We start from the raw sequence: 16,013 nt of genomic DNA on the forward strand, positions 1-16,013 counted from the left end.
TTCCGTGCACCCGGAGACGACGCAGAGGCTCTTCGACAGGTTCTGCGTCGACGCAGAGGACTCTGCGTAGCTACGCAGAGCACTTTACGCAGGAGTATAAATTGGGCTTAACCCTCTGAGGCCTTTGCACATTAACGGTGATGCAAATAAAGGGCACAAAAGTGCAAATAATTCAGAGATTCATTACATTGCTCCCTCTGTTTGCACTAAGCTCAATGGCGTTGAGCAGTAAATCATAAGGACCGGAAAAAAATGTTTTCACAGGAAGAAATGGGTGCAGTCAGCATCTAGTCCGTAAAGAAGAGAGGAGATCTTGCTTGGCTCAGGAACTTAACTTCTTCACCACTTCAGTGCAGACTTTAGGATCACAGTTTGAAGAGTTACTGAAAGTCCTGTGGTAAAATGTCTCAGCTTTGTTCTTTTGCTTTAACTAGCATGCAAATAAATCACATTTTTGTTGTTTTCTTGATACATTTGTTGGGCTTTTCGCCTTTAATGGACAGAACAGTTGAAGCGTAAAAGACGTGCAGTAAAGCACCACAGATGGGTCACTGCAAATGGGCCCGAACTATGGCTCTGGTGTGTCATCGAGCCATATTTTTAGGCAGGAGAACTGTTTTCAGTCCCTCTTTAATTCTTTACACTACAGTTGTCAGTTGTTTTCACATATTCTCAGCCAATATTTTCCAACATATAATATGTGAAGAGGAGAATCTCTGTATTTGCTTTACATTCACTATAAAATGTCCACATGGCTTTCATTTGACTAAATACCTCTATCGGGACACAAACACAGTGGGAATGGTATTTGGATTATTCGGGATAGTGCATCAATATGAACAAAATTATTGACATGTATATATGTAACTGGAACACAAATCTCAGTGGACATAGCATGTGGAAAGTATAGAGACATCGTGTCTTCCTCCCTTTAAATGCAGTCATGTATCACCTTTTTGTCTTGTACTTGCACTTATTTATCTTTTAGTTTTACCAAACACACACACATATAAGCACTTGCCCACATAACCGATTAAAAATATGCTTAAAGCAGACAAACGGGTACCTTTATATGCACATGGTCATATTTGGATTCATAATCTAAGAGTAAACTTCGAAAGGATTTGCCTCCTCTGTGTAAACCGCTTTGTTTGAGCAAAACACGTTGATGTTAATGAATCATCAGGCTCTTCCCAACAGACTCAACTATAATCATTTTTTGAAGCTCTGATATTTACTAGTTTAATGTTGCTGAGGCTTTTCACTCACTTTTAAAAATCATCTTTTTGAATGTGAATCATAAAATGCAAAGGTTAAAAGAGAATATTTAAAAGCAGTTTCCCAAAAAGTCACAGAAATCTTTGCCTGAGTTGCATTTGCGACATTAAAAAGCTCTCCGGTCTAAATAATGAGTTAACAGACAGGGAGTTAACAAGTTTTAAAGGAACAAGACACTTGAGCCGCGTAATCTCCATCTAACACAATGCATTTTATATGTTACACTGTTACACTAATAAGACCTGTAATTAAGGTAATTGGGGTTATTTAGGAACGAGTTCTATGTCATTGCAGTTATCGTCACATAAATCACGGCAGCAATTATTCCGAACTCTGTCTCTCGCAGTGTAATGGAGTTCCAATGCAGTTGGAAGAAAATCAGTTTTTACACATTAATATGCAAATATCAGCACTTGTGCTCAGGAATGTAATTAAAATATTTCCTCGTCTGTAAGGCCGGTTTTGAAGTGAGATTATGAATATTCTGTCTTGAATGGAAGAACGGATTCGCAGGACTGTGATGGTGCACAGTGGAAGCAGGTTTATGTTTAATGACTGTCAGAATCATGGAGGCGTTTCCATTTAAATAAAGTCTGGTAAATCTGTTTGTAATGGGACACAGTTTTCAAAGTTTCTGATAACTAATCCTACCAGCCTGTATTTACATTACATTCAGTTAGTTTTTTCACACATTGTGTCATATACAATGCTTGTATATTACATATATAGATATGTTCATATAGACAGACTCCAATGCTGTGTTTCCATTGAGTTTGGTACAGAACTGTACATATTTTTTTGCCGTTTCCATTAGTACCAAAATAACCAGTTCTTACCATTCCATTTGTTTTGGCAACCTTTCCTTGGGGTACCAGAGTAAAAATGGTACGGTAAGGCCACGGTGGAGCTGAGTCAGCTGATTGGGTAATAGAAAAACATTGATCCTTTTGTGACCACTGTAAATATCCTCTTCAACACCTACAGTCTATTCTCATACAAAGTTTGACGTTGAAAATGTTTGCTGATCTCTTTTTCTTTTTTTTTATGAATTTTTGAAATTCAGGAAATGATCCATTTGCCCTGATGCACTTCGACAGTGAGCTGACTTTCTTCAAAAAAACAAAAAGTATCTCGGAATGACTTGAAATCTACCATCATAATAGTCGGCATCGCCCTGAACTATGATGCGTGGAAATATTTGCAAACCTCTTAAGGAATAGGAAGACGATTTCTCTAATTAGTGGGAAAATCCACATCTTTAGCCTCTGAAGTCTGGACACCTGTCTAGAGAGTCGTTATGTGAAACAATGCAGGTCGTTCACCCCTGACCCAGTTTCAGGTTTCACAGGGACCAGTCTGCTTTTGTATACAGTTGGGGTCTTGGGCCACCTCCTCTGTCAACTGATGCTTTCTACAGGTTAATGTCGATGGCCTCCTTCACTCTGTGCCTCAGAGTTTTGCCTTTTGTTGAACAAGTCTATCTTCAAGTGTTTGTGGTAAGTTTAATTTATCAGAGCAAAAATCAGGACCCAAGGTTTATTTGTGAAGATGCAAGTAGTTCTTTTGGGATTTATCACAGTATGTAACCCTGCAGGGAATGCTGAAGCAGGTAGGAAACAGCAGCTCTAGAATAGATTCACAGGAGTCCAATACTCACATAATAGCAGACCATGTCCCCAAGGTGACCCTAATGACCCTCTTTCACATCTTGACTCGTGAAAATAACAACCTTAAACTAGGTCAGGGACTGGTGAAAAAAATCTGTGAGAAAATATTCTATGTAAGGATAAAAGTGGGCACATCATTGTGTCGCAACTGGTAACTTGTGAAGCTTCCTGAAAACTGTGCTCCCTCTCTCTCTCTTCATCTTTGAGGCACTTTGTTTCCACTTTTAGCTCATTCCCACTTATGCCGCTTTTTTGGAGATTAACCCATGTAGTGCTACACAACCAAGGAAGCGCTACAGTACAGTAATGTATGTGAGTTTGCTCTTGAGTGGGTGTGGATTTCTTTTCCTTAAACCTCAGAACAAATTTGAAATGAAAGGGATTTTCAGAATCTTTGTAAAGTAAGAAAAATGCCTTGACATAAAGACATAAAAACACATTGTTTTTCTTTCTGTCGAGTTGGGCATAGTTTTTATTTCCCACTCTAGAAACAGCTGATTTTGAATCTGACTCTGAAATAAATTCACTCACAGTCACTGTCAAACTGTGCGTTGAATGAGCTCATTGTCAAAGAGCGTCTTTGAAACTTTGCTCTTCCTCTGCCCGAAGACTGTGCTCGGCTGAGGTCGGCAGGTGGCCAAGCTAAGAACAATAATTCACTGTGTTGATAGAAAATAATGCACCTGTAAAGACTTTTTGGCAAGGTTCAATTCCTTTTAAAAACATTCTGTAAATACATGCGTGAAGGCTTTCTCTGCTCAGTCTCAACCTGGTGTGAATGGAATTCAACACAACACTGTCAACAAGCCATTAACACAGAAAAAAGCATTTCATTAGCATCACTTCAACTGCAGTGTTTAAAAATGCCTCTAAATTGATTCAAATGTGTTTTTAAAAACATCAGAAACACAAAGTACTGAATATGTCTGATGGGACAGAAATAGTGAAGTCGATCAGGACGAATGTTCCCCTTCATCATCCTCTAGTCTAACGTCTCCTGTGAATGTGTGGCAGAGTTAAGAAGAAAAGGAAAATTCTCTGAGGCTCTTTCACACTAAATTGACTGGATATACACGGGACCTGTGAACCCAGATGAACCTGTGGTGATGTTTCACCCTGTCATCAGAGCATGGATTGCGAACACACTGCAAACAAAACCAGTTTAAGTAAGAAGAAAACAACATCAACACCATGGAACTCAGTGTAACCCTAACCTCTGCTAGTGCTATTTTGCAGTTATTTTTGCACACACAAAGTATGTGGCAAGGTGTTTACAGTAAGGGTGCTTTCACACCTACAGCATTCGGTGCGCACCAAATGTGTTTGGTCCTTTGGTTCAGTTCGTTTGCGCAGGTGTGAAAGCAACCAAACTAAATGGGACGAAAGGGTATAGTTTTATGCATTACGGGTATGAGATGAGATACGGGATTACCCCGAATCTTAGGGTACTTTCACACCAACAGCAGTTGGTGCGCACCAAACGATCCATTCAAAACCAAAAACTCTAGTTCGTTTCGTTTTCCTTGGTGTGAAAGCATCAATCGCACTCGGGTCCGCACCAATTCAAGCAGACCGAGACCGCCAAAAAGAGGTGGTCTCGGTCCGCTTGACTCCGCACCAAATGTCAGACTCTGGTGCGGTCCCTCTGGTGAGAACGCAAACTCGGGTCCAAACCATATTCTGCAGTAAATGCCATGGACATAGCCTACCTTGTGGGTCTTTGGAGCAATCTTCGTCTCATAGTTAGCATGACCACATTTATGAAAATAGCGCGTCTCCTCTGCCTTAAATGACCCGCTATACGTCTTCGCCGACTCCAGCGCATCAGCTGATTGTTCTCCAGACGCAGCCGCGACTCATTCTCAAATTGGATATTTTGCCAAAAATGGTCAATACAGAGAATGTAATTAACGAAGATCAGAGCAAGTAGCAATGTGCGAACGTGTTGCTCCATAGTGAGTCAAAATTGGCGCTTTTCTACCGGAAGATATATAAACATTGATGAAACGTCAATCGGGCCAATTTTGGTTCGTTTGCTGGTGTGAAAGCGGACCACACTGGAGTCATATGTTACATAATAACAATTGTATTGCCTGGTGCGGATCAAATAATCGAACTAGTGGTGTGAAAGCGCCCTTAGAATCTAACGTCGGTCAATGTTGCTCAGACTCTCCGAGTTGGAAATGTGAGCTCAGGCTCCAAATGTTCCCACTTCCATTCAGTTGAATATCGCCCCCTGGTGGCTATTATTTTCATTTTAAATGCATTTTCTGTGTTGACTCACCCTGCAAACCAGAACACAATGCCCATTTATGATATGCGCTCATGGACACAGGAGTTCTCAACCAGATATGATGAAAAAGACTTGCATGGTCTTGAATCGGAGAGACATTTTAACCCAGGATTGAATGTAGATTAAAACATTCCCAGCAGTCACAAAACTGTTTACAAAGAATGGGAATGTCAGAGTGAAATCCTCTGCTTAGGCCACACAGACACTATTATACCTTCAGTGTTATAGTCATTACCTCACTGAGATGAAACAAGAAAGAGAGAAACACTGATCTAGTTTAAGCAGCATCAGCAGCATCTCGGAGTGTTGTGTACAGAGGTTGCTCTGTATTTTCCCTTCGCCGTGTCTCCGACTCTTTCATGGTCTGCAGTTTAAATGGAGGCCTTTTATGATGCAAATGCAGGCAGGAGCGATAAATCTCTCTCACTCTTCTCTCCTGGGCTCTCCTGATGCAAAAAGATGTACTCTTCCTCTCTCTCTTCCTCTCTCTCTCGTACACACATCTAGGCACTCTCTTCCTCTCATTTCCCCCCTCGCTTTCTCCCCACTGCAGCATTGTGTTACACTCGCCCCCAGGCCACATGAAAAATGAATCAGGCCCAGGTGATACAGAGAGGGAGCAGGGAGGGGGGAGAGGAAGAGAGAGAGACCGCAAAAAAGTCTCTCTAACTTCTCGGGCAATTTTTTAATTTTGGGAAATGATTACAGTCACACACACACACACACACACACACACACCCCTACATTATTTTATTGCAGTTTTTTTTTTTTTTTAGAATCCACTGATTATAACAATTATTTGCAGAAATGACACTGGCCTCTATGTTAAGTTATTATTATTACATGGGTTAAGGATTTAGCATTTGTCCAGTTACAGAAACTAATTTATAGGAACACTATCAACATCAGGTGGCTTATCATCAGCACCAAAAAAAATGAAATACCAAGAGGTTAAATTTGTAAGTGTGGAGAGACTCGCGCTGACCCAAAACACTGGAGGTGTTAAAGAAGAATAAATACAAGCAGCAGGAATAAAGGAAGAGGATAAATAAGTCAATGAATTAATAATACAGTAAATAAATGAAACAAATAAATATAAGGATATAGTGCTTAAGTAAAATTGACTAAAACATTCAAATGGATATACAAAGAGAATAAAAGCAGCATTAAGAGTCAGATTTAAAGGTAAACTAACTAAACTTAATGGTAAAGTAACTGAAAACTGAACTAAATTCAATTTTAAGCAGACCAAAGCACGGAGAAAACAAAATATGTCAAATTAAGCAAAATAAAAGGTGCACATAATGGAAATAAAGCTCAGTTAAAAGCCAGGCTAAAAAGTTTGCTCTTGAAAATATTCTAATATCTATTTGGTCTGAATGGAATTATTGCACAGGCTGTTAATTTCCAGTGACTGATGGAGTTTCTCTATGATTTCGCTCAGTCTTTACAAAGTTTGAGGTTTAATACTGTAGCACAGAATCAGATCACACACACACACACACACACACACACACACACGGCTGACTGAGGCTGGAATATAATTACACGCAAACATCATGGGAAAACAGTTGATTAAAGTGCATTTAACTGTCGCTCCCTGAGTCCCCGTGCTGTTTCTCGTCTTCAGGGGGAGCTGGTGGATGTGCAGTACGGCAGCGTCAATGACCTGAGGAGAGCCAAAGACAGCCTGAACCTCACCGACCGCATCGCCGTGGTCAAGCTCGGCCAAGCACCTCTGCTGTACAAGGTGAGATTAAACACGTGTGTGCTTTTAACGCTTGATTTACCTGATACCCACAAATGAATGTGTTTAAATTTGAGCTTCAAATAATCTCAGGTATTCTTTCTTTTGTGGTTGTATAAGGTTCTGACAGATATCCAGTGTCTTACTTACATGCAAACACACAAGCACAAAGAACACGACTGCCAGCGAAGGGCACCAGGAAAACCAATATTAACCACTTAATAAAAGGCTCACCCTAAATTTCCATTTTTTTGGAAGTAGTAGTTTAGTAGTAGTAGTAGTAAAAACAAAGACTCAAATAATGTTATTGTAAATATGTTTCATACTATTCCAATTTCAAATTTAACACACAAAATCTGTTGTGCATTTACAACTGCAGTGTTTTTCCAAATAAACCTTTTTGTTTTTCTTAAAGGTGCATTATGTAATAAATCTAAAGCAACTGGCCATAAAATCCTCCTAATATGTCACAGAGACTCAGGAATGATGTTCATATAACAAACTGAACTCACCAACAACAGTATAGCCAAAATATTCACATTAAAAAATAATATTTTGTGGACCACAAATCATGTTTTAGCATGTGGCGCCACCTACCGCCATCTACCAATCATTGCAGTCAGTCGAGTCTCAGCTGCAAAGAAACCATGGGTTGCTAATTACGTCTGAGCTACAATGGCGGAGGAAACGAAACCTACAAGACCTCGGTATTTTGAATTCGGCACCTTTAGTTTTAAATTGTTTAAACACTCTTTTAACATGCAGTAAATTATAAATACAGTAACTGCCAGATATTGGAAGTTATTCGGGGGAAAAAGGACAAAAGCATTTAGTTACAGGACGTTCTTTGGTCTTTTAATGGCTAAAATAAGCATTTTGAGGGTTAGGTGTTAAAGGATTAAGTGTACACCAGCTTTATCTCAACATAAGACAACCTTCTTCTGTGTGTATGTGTTGCTTTTTAAACCACTCACTCCCACACACCAAAGTCTATAGAGAATCATCACAGCACATAGTAGTAGTTAATACACCAGTGCCTCCATTTGTAAATTCAACTGTGCTATTGTGTGACTTCTGTCTTTTAAAAATCTCATTCAATTAACATAAGTGACACAAACTCAGCAGTAGCCCAAAAACGCCAAGCTGAAAACACGGATTCTGTCGATGGACTTCGGTACGGGAGATTTACAAACATCAGTCTCAAATTGGAAAAAGGTTACAGTACGTTTGAGATAAAGCGTCAAAAACACATTTTCAAAGAAATCCTTTGAGCAGGCATTAGATTTTATGTGGTGAACCGTTTATTGAGTGGGCTTTTTCCTGCTGTCCCCACTGACAGGAATGTTTTCACAGAGCTGCTTCACTGTGCAGGGAGCACAGTGCAGCACAGGGAGCATGTAAAATGTTTAAAAGGCACCGACTATGAGTCAGTACCTCATAGCACCACACTTTCATACATCCTTTCAGGTGTAGGTTACCGCTGTTAAAAGGTGGTGCATATTTCATAGTCAGTCATGCAGCACTGACTAATTCTCTATATTATTTATGCTGTAAATGTATCATACCTAACTACTGTATCATCGTAGCAACATTGTGTGACTCCATTTGCCTTTAACATTAGCTACACGTTGATTGATTAGGTCCGTTTCGCCCCGGATGTGTGGAGAGCAGATTTTTTTTCCCCCTGTCAATTAGAATATGGCAGGGAAAATATAAATTCCCGTCCACTTAATCATAACATAAACATCTACTCACGTGTTAATTATGGCTTAATTTATATTCAGTTTCCACTTCATTAAAACAAATTAAATCATGCAGATGTGGATACACGCTGTACGTGGGACGTGAGCATATAAGGGTTCTTTAATGCACTCGTATATATGTATACATGTGTCTAGGTGACTACGTAAATATAAACAAGTAGTGATTCTGCACATGAATGATGTGATTAATGACAGCGATTAATGCCGTGTCCTCTGCCATTAGCATACTCTAATTTATCATCCAATTTTTTTTAATGCTAAGACCTGTACAAAGACCTGTTTTTTTATATATTATTTTCCTACTTATTACTCACATTTAAATGATGCACATGAAAAACCTGAGGGTTAAACTTTAATATAAGCACATGTTCATTACTGTCAAACCACTGTCAGATGAGTGCATAAATTATTTTAAGTCTATCAGTTCCACACAACTGTGTTTCTTCAGTGTTTAGCAGTGTCAGGGCAACACTGGAAGGTTTGATTCCTGGTTCTGCTATAGTCTAAACATTGATGTGTCCTTGGGCAAGGCATTTAACCCCATGCTGTTCCTGAATGGCAAACACTGTAGTGTGAAGTAGCTTTGAATGTTCCTCAAGACCAGAAAAGTGCTCTGTAATTGCAGATCATTAAGACCTCATGTCACCAGGCAACCTTCCCACACAGGAAGTGTGAAGACAGATGGAGGCAACAGCAACATTGCGCTAGTACAGCGAGACATCTGCGCACAGCTGGGACTGAAAACACAAAGAAGCGCTAAGAAAACGTTTCAGAAGTCAGTTCTTCTGCTCACAATCCTTGGAAAAAACACTAAAAGGATCTTTAAATTGATAATATGAATGTATAAACTAAACTAAAACCAGTCAAGTCTTCCTCTTGAAACGCACGTCAATGGTTCTTATGTGACTGAAGCTGCTGCTGTCAGAGTCCCAGCAGTGAACCCTCTTTCCCTCTTATCATCTTGACACATCATCACCATCAACTGGGCCTCAGCGTTTAAGTACACGCACGCCTGACATTCATGTTTGAACTGTAACACGACAAGCTTGTGTGGAAGTATTTTTTTCCGACTCTAATTTGTCACCAAGACTGTTCCGCACGCAAACACGAGATTGACATTCGCGCGACAACAAACATGAATCAATGAATTTTTATGCAAAAGAAAAACCCTGCAGGAACACAACACTGTAATGAGCTCACACTATGACTCTACTTCATCAAGTCTCACGTTGGTTGATATGAATGAGACTAAATGAGCGAGGTTACATGCTCAAAACATGTGTTTGTGTTGAAGTATGGATGCAGGTATGTGTGTGTTTGTGAGTGTGTGTCACCATCGCACACTCATTAGTGAGAGAACAGGACTCATCGATCATTCCTCTCCACTCTGATGTAAAGGACGATCGTTTCTCTTCACTGCATAGGTACACTAAAGCCCACATGATCACATTTGTCCCAAACTGTGGGCGGGGAGGGAAATTGGGTCAGTGGCCTGTTGTAGGAAGGCTCCCATGTGAAGACTTGAAGTCCAAGTATAAGATAATGGATTTTGAAAAGGCATGCCTGTGTAAATGTAAATTCGGGGCTATGACCTCCTCTTCACACGTTTCCTCTCCTCTATTATTTTTGGTAACCTCCATTTACTCCTGTTATGGCTCATTAGCAGCCATTTCCACACCAACCGTAGACTCAGACGTAGATTAATGTTTGGAGAAAATGTCACTACAGTAAAACAAGAAGTGAAACAATGTTGTCAATCAATATACCAACTCTCCCTTAGGTCACTGAGAATGGCAACACGATCAGACCGAAAACAGTTTTCAGCACTCTCTTGCTGCCATGTGATTGGCTGATTAGATGTTTGCATTAAAGCAGAACTATTTAGGGGTTTTACCCTAATTTAACAGCTGCAGAGAGTTATTGTGACGGTTAAATGTTGTGTTGCAGAGTGATTAGAGCCTTGCACGATCACGGCCGCTGACCCGGAGTCCACAGAATCAGGAGGTCTCATGAAATAAACAGGCCTTAGTCATAAGATCAAGGCAGCGATAGTGTAATTTTAGACAACAACATGGCAGAGCTATCAAAAAAGAAGCATAGAAAACCTCTGTGGTAGGTAGGAAGGGAGGGAGCGGAGAGAGAGAATTAACATTGAACCGGCTTGTTTTCAAATGGTTAGAATTTAAAAACACAGAAGCATGCAAAACAGATGCCGACCAGCATGGACATAGCTCCACGGCCAGACAAGCCACAACTGGTGTAACCTAATAAAGTGGCTGATGAGTGTATATTTATCCCAGTGGGAGTGGGCTGACCCAGGATGGCAGGCCACTGAATGATGAGCATGAAAATTATTTTGAATCAATGGCTTGGGACAGTGATCTCACCTGGCCGATGTCACATATTCAATAAAATAGTCATTTACGCTCATAAAAAAAACAAGGGCTCTGCATCTCCTATGGACAACAGTGAAATTTGACCAATGTGCAGCTTGTTTGCTCGTAATTATTTAATAACAAATATTTATACAGCCTTGTAGCCCACATTCTGCTGTTTAATTTGATGTCCAGCATCAATATTCTCTCAAGTTATACTTTTCACGCAACCTTGTTTCCGAATTCTTGACATTCAAGTTTTACTTTTTATTTTCTTACTTTGATATCAATATAAATGTACACACTTAATGATGTATTTCCTCGATGTAGCGTATACATTGAGGAAAAGTCAACTATTTGACTTTTTATTCAGATTTGAACAGCCCATTTTCAATCATAGTAAAAATAAATATGTATATTATGAAAAATAAAATTTGAAGTATGTTTTAAGTCGTATTGGACATTCTTACATTTATTCAATTAATACGTTAATATGTTAGCTAAATATATTATTTTAATATATGATTCACATAGGCTTTTAAACATACCTACATTATCTATTTTGTCTGGTTTTAATGCTTTTTGTGAAGCAGTCTGACAAGTTTCGTCTCTTCTCTCACTCACTGCGTATTTGTGCTGACGTCCAGCTGTCCCTGCTCTCTGAACTGGGCTTTGGTGGAGTTCTGCTCTATGTGGACCCGTGTGACGCTCCGCCCGGCCGCCAAGTCAGGAATCAAGCGTTCAGAGTGACGCTCAACCCTGGAGGAGACCCCGCCAATGGTGAGTTCTGGTCAGTCAGGTCAGGTGACCACTGGTGTATTTTCACCTGAGATCACTTTTTATTTTCAGCAACTCGGATATTAAATATTAATCAGAATAATCAACATAATAATCTCTTTCTAAAATGTAATGCTGTCCAGGTACCATCTCTCCAATGTCTCAACCTCACCTCATTTTTAGCTCGGCCTCAGGCACAGGATATTATATCTCTCTTTGTCTCCTTTCTACTGTATTTAAATCATCGCCCCAAGATGGCCGACCTTCCCGACCCTCAGTCTTGTCTCCACTTCCTGTTTGTCTGCCCGGTCTGGCCAATAGGGACGTGTCATTACTGCTGAAGTATCTTTAGTCCTTGTACGAGTCCCCCGTACCACAGTAGCAAGATCCGGTAGAGTCCCTCCAGATGTCTGGACTGCTGTGTGAGTGTGTGTCAGTGTCAGTGTCAGAGTGTGTGTGTGTGTGTGTGTGTGTGTGTGTGTGTGTGTGTGTGTGTGTGTGTGTGTGTGTGTGTGTGTGTGTGTGTGTGTGTGTGTGTGTGTGTGTGTGTGTGTGTGTGTGTGTGTGTGTGTGTGTTGAATTAGAAGAGAGAGAGAGAGACAGATGCTGGCTGTCAGCTCTCTCACCAGTTGCAGTGCTCTCATTTCCCTGGTGCTAATTCAGTTCAGAAGAACAGAAGATGTAGGAGGACACCTCATTACTCATATCAACTCCACTTTAGTCAACTGTAAGACACAGACTCACTTAAATATCTTTATTATGACAAAAAAAAAATTGTCAGTAAGATTTATGTTATGGCAGCACAAAGAGGAGGCTGATACCTTATAGAATATTTATATAATATAACAATAAGTAAAAAAATAGAGTTATAAATATCAACATTCTACGAGAATGCAAATATAAAGGTCCCATATTATGCAAAATCAACTTTTTAATCATTTAAATCCTTATATTTGGAACTCTGGAGGCCATACCAGTCGCCAAAGTGTGAGAAATGATGACCCATGTTTTTGTGGTCCTCCTCAGCAGAGGTGGAAAGTAACTAAATACATTTACTCAAGTTACTGTAATGAATTCCTTTTTTGTGTATTTTGTATTTTTAAGTACAATTTAAAGTCAGGATTTTGTATTTTACTTGAGTAAGTATTGACTCAAGTATTGTACTTGTACAGTTACTTTAGAAATCCTATCCGTTACTGAGTAAAAATATAAATTCAGCACAATTCAGGCCTACAGGGGGAAAATATACAGCAGAACCAGACGAATGATGATGTGATTAGCACCAGCACTGGCGCGTGAGCTCCAAAATAGTTTTGGATTTCTGACCCTTTGTCATATTTCTACTACCCTCACACCCCACGCAAAGTAACTAAGTAACTTTTATTTAAGGTACATTTCAAATGAACTACTTTTACTTCTACTTGAGTAATATTTCATCAAAGCATTGGCACTTTTACTTGAGTACAATATTTTAGTAGTCTTTCCACCTCTGCTCCTCAGTTTAAGTACAGGAGATAAAATATGCGATGTTGACTTCCGTGCTCATTGGGACGTCACAAGACACTAAATTCCTGGAGTTGTTGTCTCGTGGAGCTCCGCTTTGTCCGTAAAACACGCGAGAGTGTTGGCGAGGGAAACTGTATCCAGAAAGTCCACAAAAAGTTATATTCTTGGCTCCAACAGTGCAGCACAGAGTTCTACACAAACTTCCAGCCTCAGAGGATTTATCTGTCCAGTGGATACATGTTATTTATGACGGCAATGTGCCTGCTAGAGCCTGCAAACGGTCACTTTTCCAAGCTCCCCATGTTCATTAGGACACCAGGGAACTAGGTTAATGTGATGGTGGATAATATTGTATTATTATTGTAATATTATAATAAATAAATATAATATGACTCCTTTAAGTATAGTATAATACAGAAAGATAAGTGTCGAACAAAAGAGACACTGTGGTCTTCAACCACAAACATATATTCCAGTAATTCACAGGTCACATCCATCACATTAAGATTCACCGATCTGTGGAGCGACTTCCTCCCACACAGGTCACGACACAATCTGTTTTGACAATTAATACAACAATAAGAGTTCATCTCTGTATGTGATGGTCTGGCAGCCTGTCCAGGGTGTGACCGGGCCTTTTGCCCTGTAGGTCAGCTGGGATTGGCTCCAGCTCTCCATGACCCTCACGTGGATGAAGGATAAAAAGCTGTAGAAAATGAACCACGGTACCAAGTGAAACCAAACCACAGAATGAACTGCATCAACCGCCACGCGGAAATGTCACTGCGGTCACAACAAGCGCTCACCACACAGGAATTGCAAATGAAAATTGACCTGAAGAACATGGAGTGCAGTGACCACAAAACAAAGGTCACAAAGCGCAAGTTACTGCAGGGAAAGTATTTATCACAGCAAAAAGGACAAAAAGGAACCAAAGTAAAAGTACTGTCATCTCACACACACTTTGAAGATCAAATTTAATTTTAAAGCAGCAGTAAAGACTGAGTTACTCTTCATTAAAATGATGTTAATATGAATTATGCTTGCTGTAATTATAGGTTGTAGTAATCTTTATTGAGCAATACGTTTAAGTCAGTGATGTGTTACTTAATTCATCAACTGCTGTCATTACATACGTCTCACTGGTCTTTTGTTTTTAAGCCAGACATTAATTCATAAAGCAGCAAATAAAAAAATCCATCCATGCTCAATTATTAAATGTATTCTCTAAAAAGGAGCGACAGTACAAAGCTGGAAATGCTGGAAATTGATTTCTGCACCTTTTTCACGGCAGTGGGCCAATAATAGATTTTTTTTTTTTGATTTTTTTTGTTATTGGCCATTGATTTTTCCAGGAAGACCATTATGTTTTGAGTCACTTCCAAATTTCTATATTTCCCTCCACACGGAGGCAGTTGATGTAGATGATCAGAATGTAAATCATCTCGGTGCTTGAGTCATCATCATTTTTTTTTTAGAAAACAAAGAATACTTGAGAAAAGTGTTTATTAAGTAGGATAGAGGTTTTGTTACATTGCCGTAATATATTCAATTTGTAATAAATGTTGTAAAACCAAAGCGAGAACACATTATGTAGTTGTACTATATTAACTCCAGGGTTTGATATCATCACCTGAAAGTCTTTATGCTGTTATTTAATGTTTTACAACATTAAGACATCACAGCTGCTTCTTTATCTCCTCGTATGATTCTGTTTAAAAATGTAAAGCCATGAAAGAAACCGTCACAGATATTGATTGGTGTTTAGAGAACGCAGTCGCGGGGTGAATGTGCTTCACGCCGCTGCTCAGGATTTGACAGTAACGCTGGAGATTTACTTGCTATTTAGACACTTAAATGTGTGATTTAATAGGGTCTGAGCATCAAGTGGCTGGATCTGTATGAGTTATCATTATTCTTTTTAGAGAAATTGCTTTTTTTGATTGCCTGAAGCTGCACAAAATTGCTAAAATTCCAGTGGTAAATGGGTTATTTGATGTCCCTTTTACCTACATGTATGAATTTCCGTGGTCCTCTGCTATGAAACTCTCAATCCTACAGAAAGTCAACCTTTTTCAAATTGAGAGACCATTTCTTTTGACATTTTGCTGATTATTAGTCCACTGAAATCACCACTGGAAATGAGTCTTCCCCAATAACTATAACCAAGCATTGTGAGTGTCTAAATATAACCATACAACTGTTAGTAATGCTCTAGTTATTAGGAACTAATCTTCAGCAGAAGGTTTCAAACTCAAATGAAGAGTTGGCAATATGAATTATATCAAAATTATATCATAATATCGCAATAAAGATATTTATGATGTAATTTTACAGAATTTCAGAGTGAAAGTTGCTTGTTTTGATGTCTACTTTGTAATAACACAGTTATGATGCAAAATCGATCTATTAATATTAAAAACAGATCAATTTGTCTAAAATTATGCTAATAATAATGTGGACAACTGTAATTAAAAAATTAAACAAGCTATTTTGTAATTTAATGTTGAATGTATTATTTTGTTATAATGTGTAAATTGGCAGCTGTGCTTCAGCCACATTTACATGATCACATGATATTTAGTGGTGGGCCACATCGATTAGGGT

General features: G+C 39.2%; 1 protein-coding gene across 1 annotated transcript in view; it reads left to right on the top strand.

Annotated features, from left to right (window-relative positions):
* naaladl2 (N-acetylated alpha-linked acidic dipeptidase like 2) overlaps window positions 1-16,013 on the top strand; it is a gene marked incomplete at both ends in the record, with an annotated part of 253,223 nt that overhangs the window by 58,740 nt on the left and 178,470 nt on the right. Inside the window, 2 exons of the mRNA XM_083888090.1 lie at window positions 6,869-6,988; window positions 11,771-11,927. Coding sequence (XP_083744216.1) covers window positions 6,869-6,988; window positions 11,771-11,927 — 277 coding nt within the window. The remainder of the gene's footprint in view (window positions 1-6,868; window positions 6,989-11,770; window positions 11,928-16,013) is intronic.

Source organism: Microchirus variegatus, assembly GCF_963457635.1.
Source record: "Microchirus variegatus genome assembly, chromosome: 4".
Lineage (NCBI taxonomy): Eukaryota > Metazoa > Chordata > Actinopteri > Pleuronectiformes > Soleidae > Microchirus > Microchirus variegatus.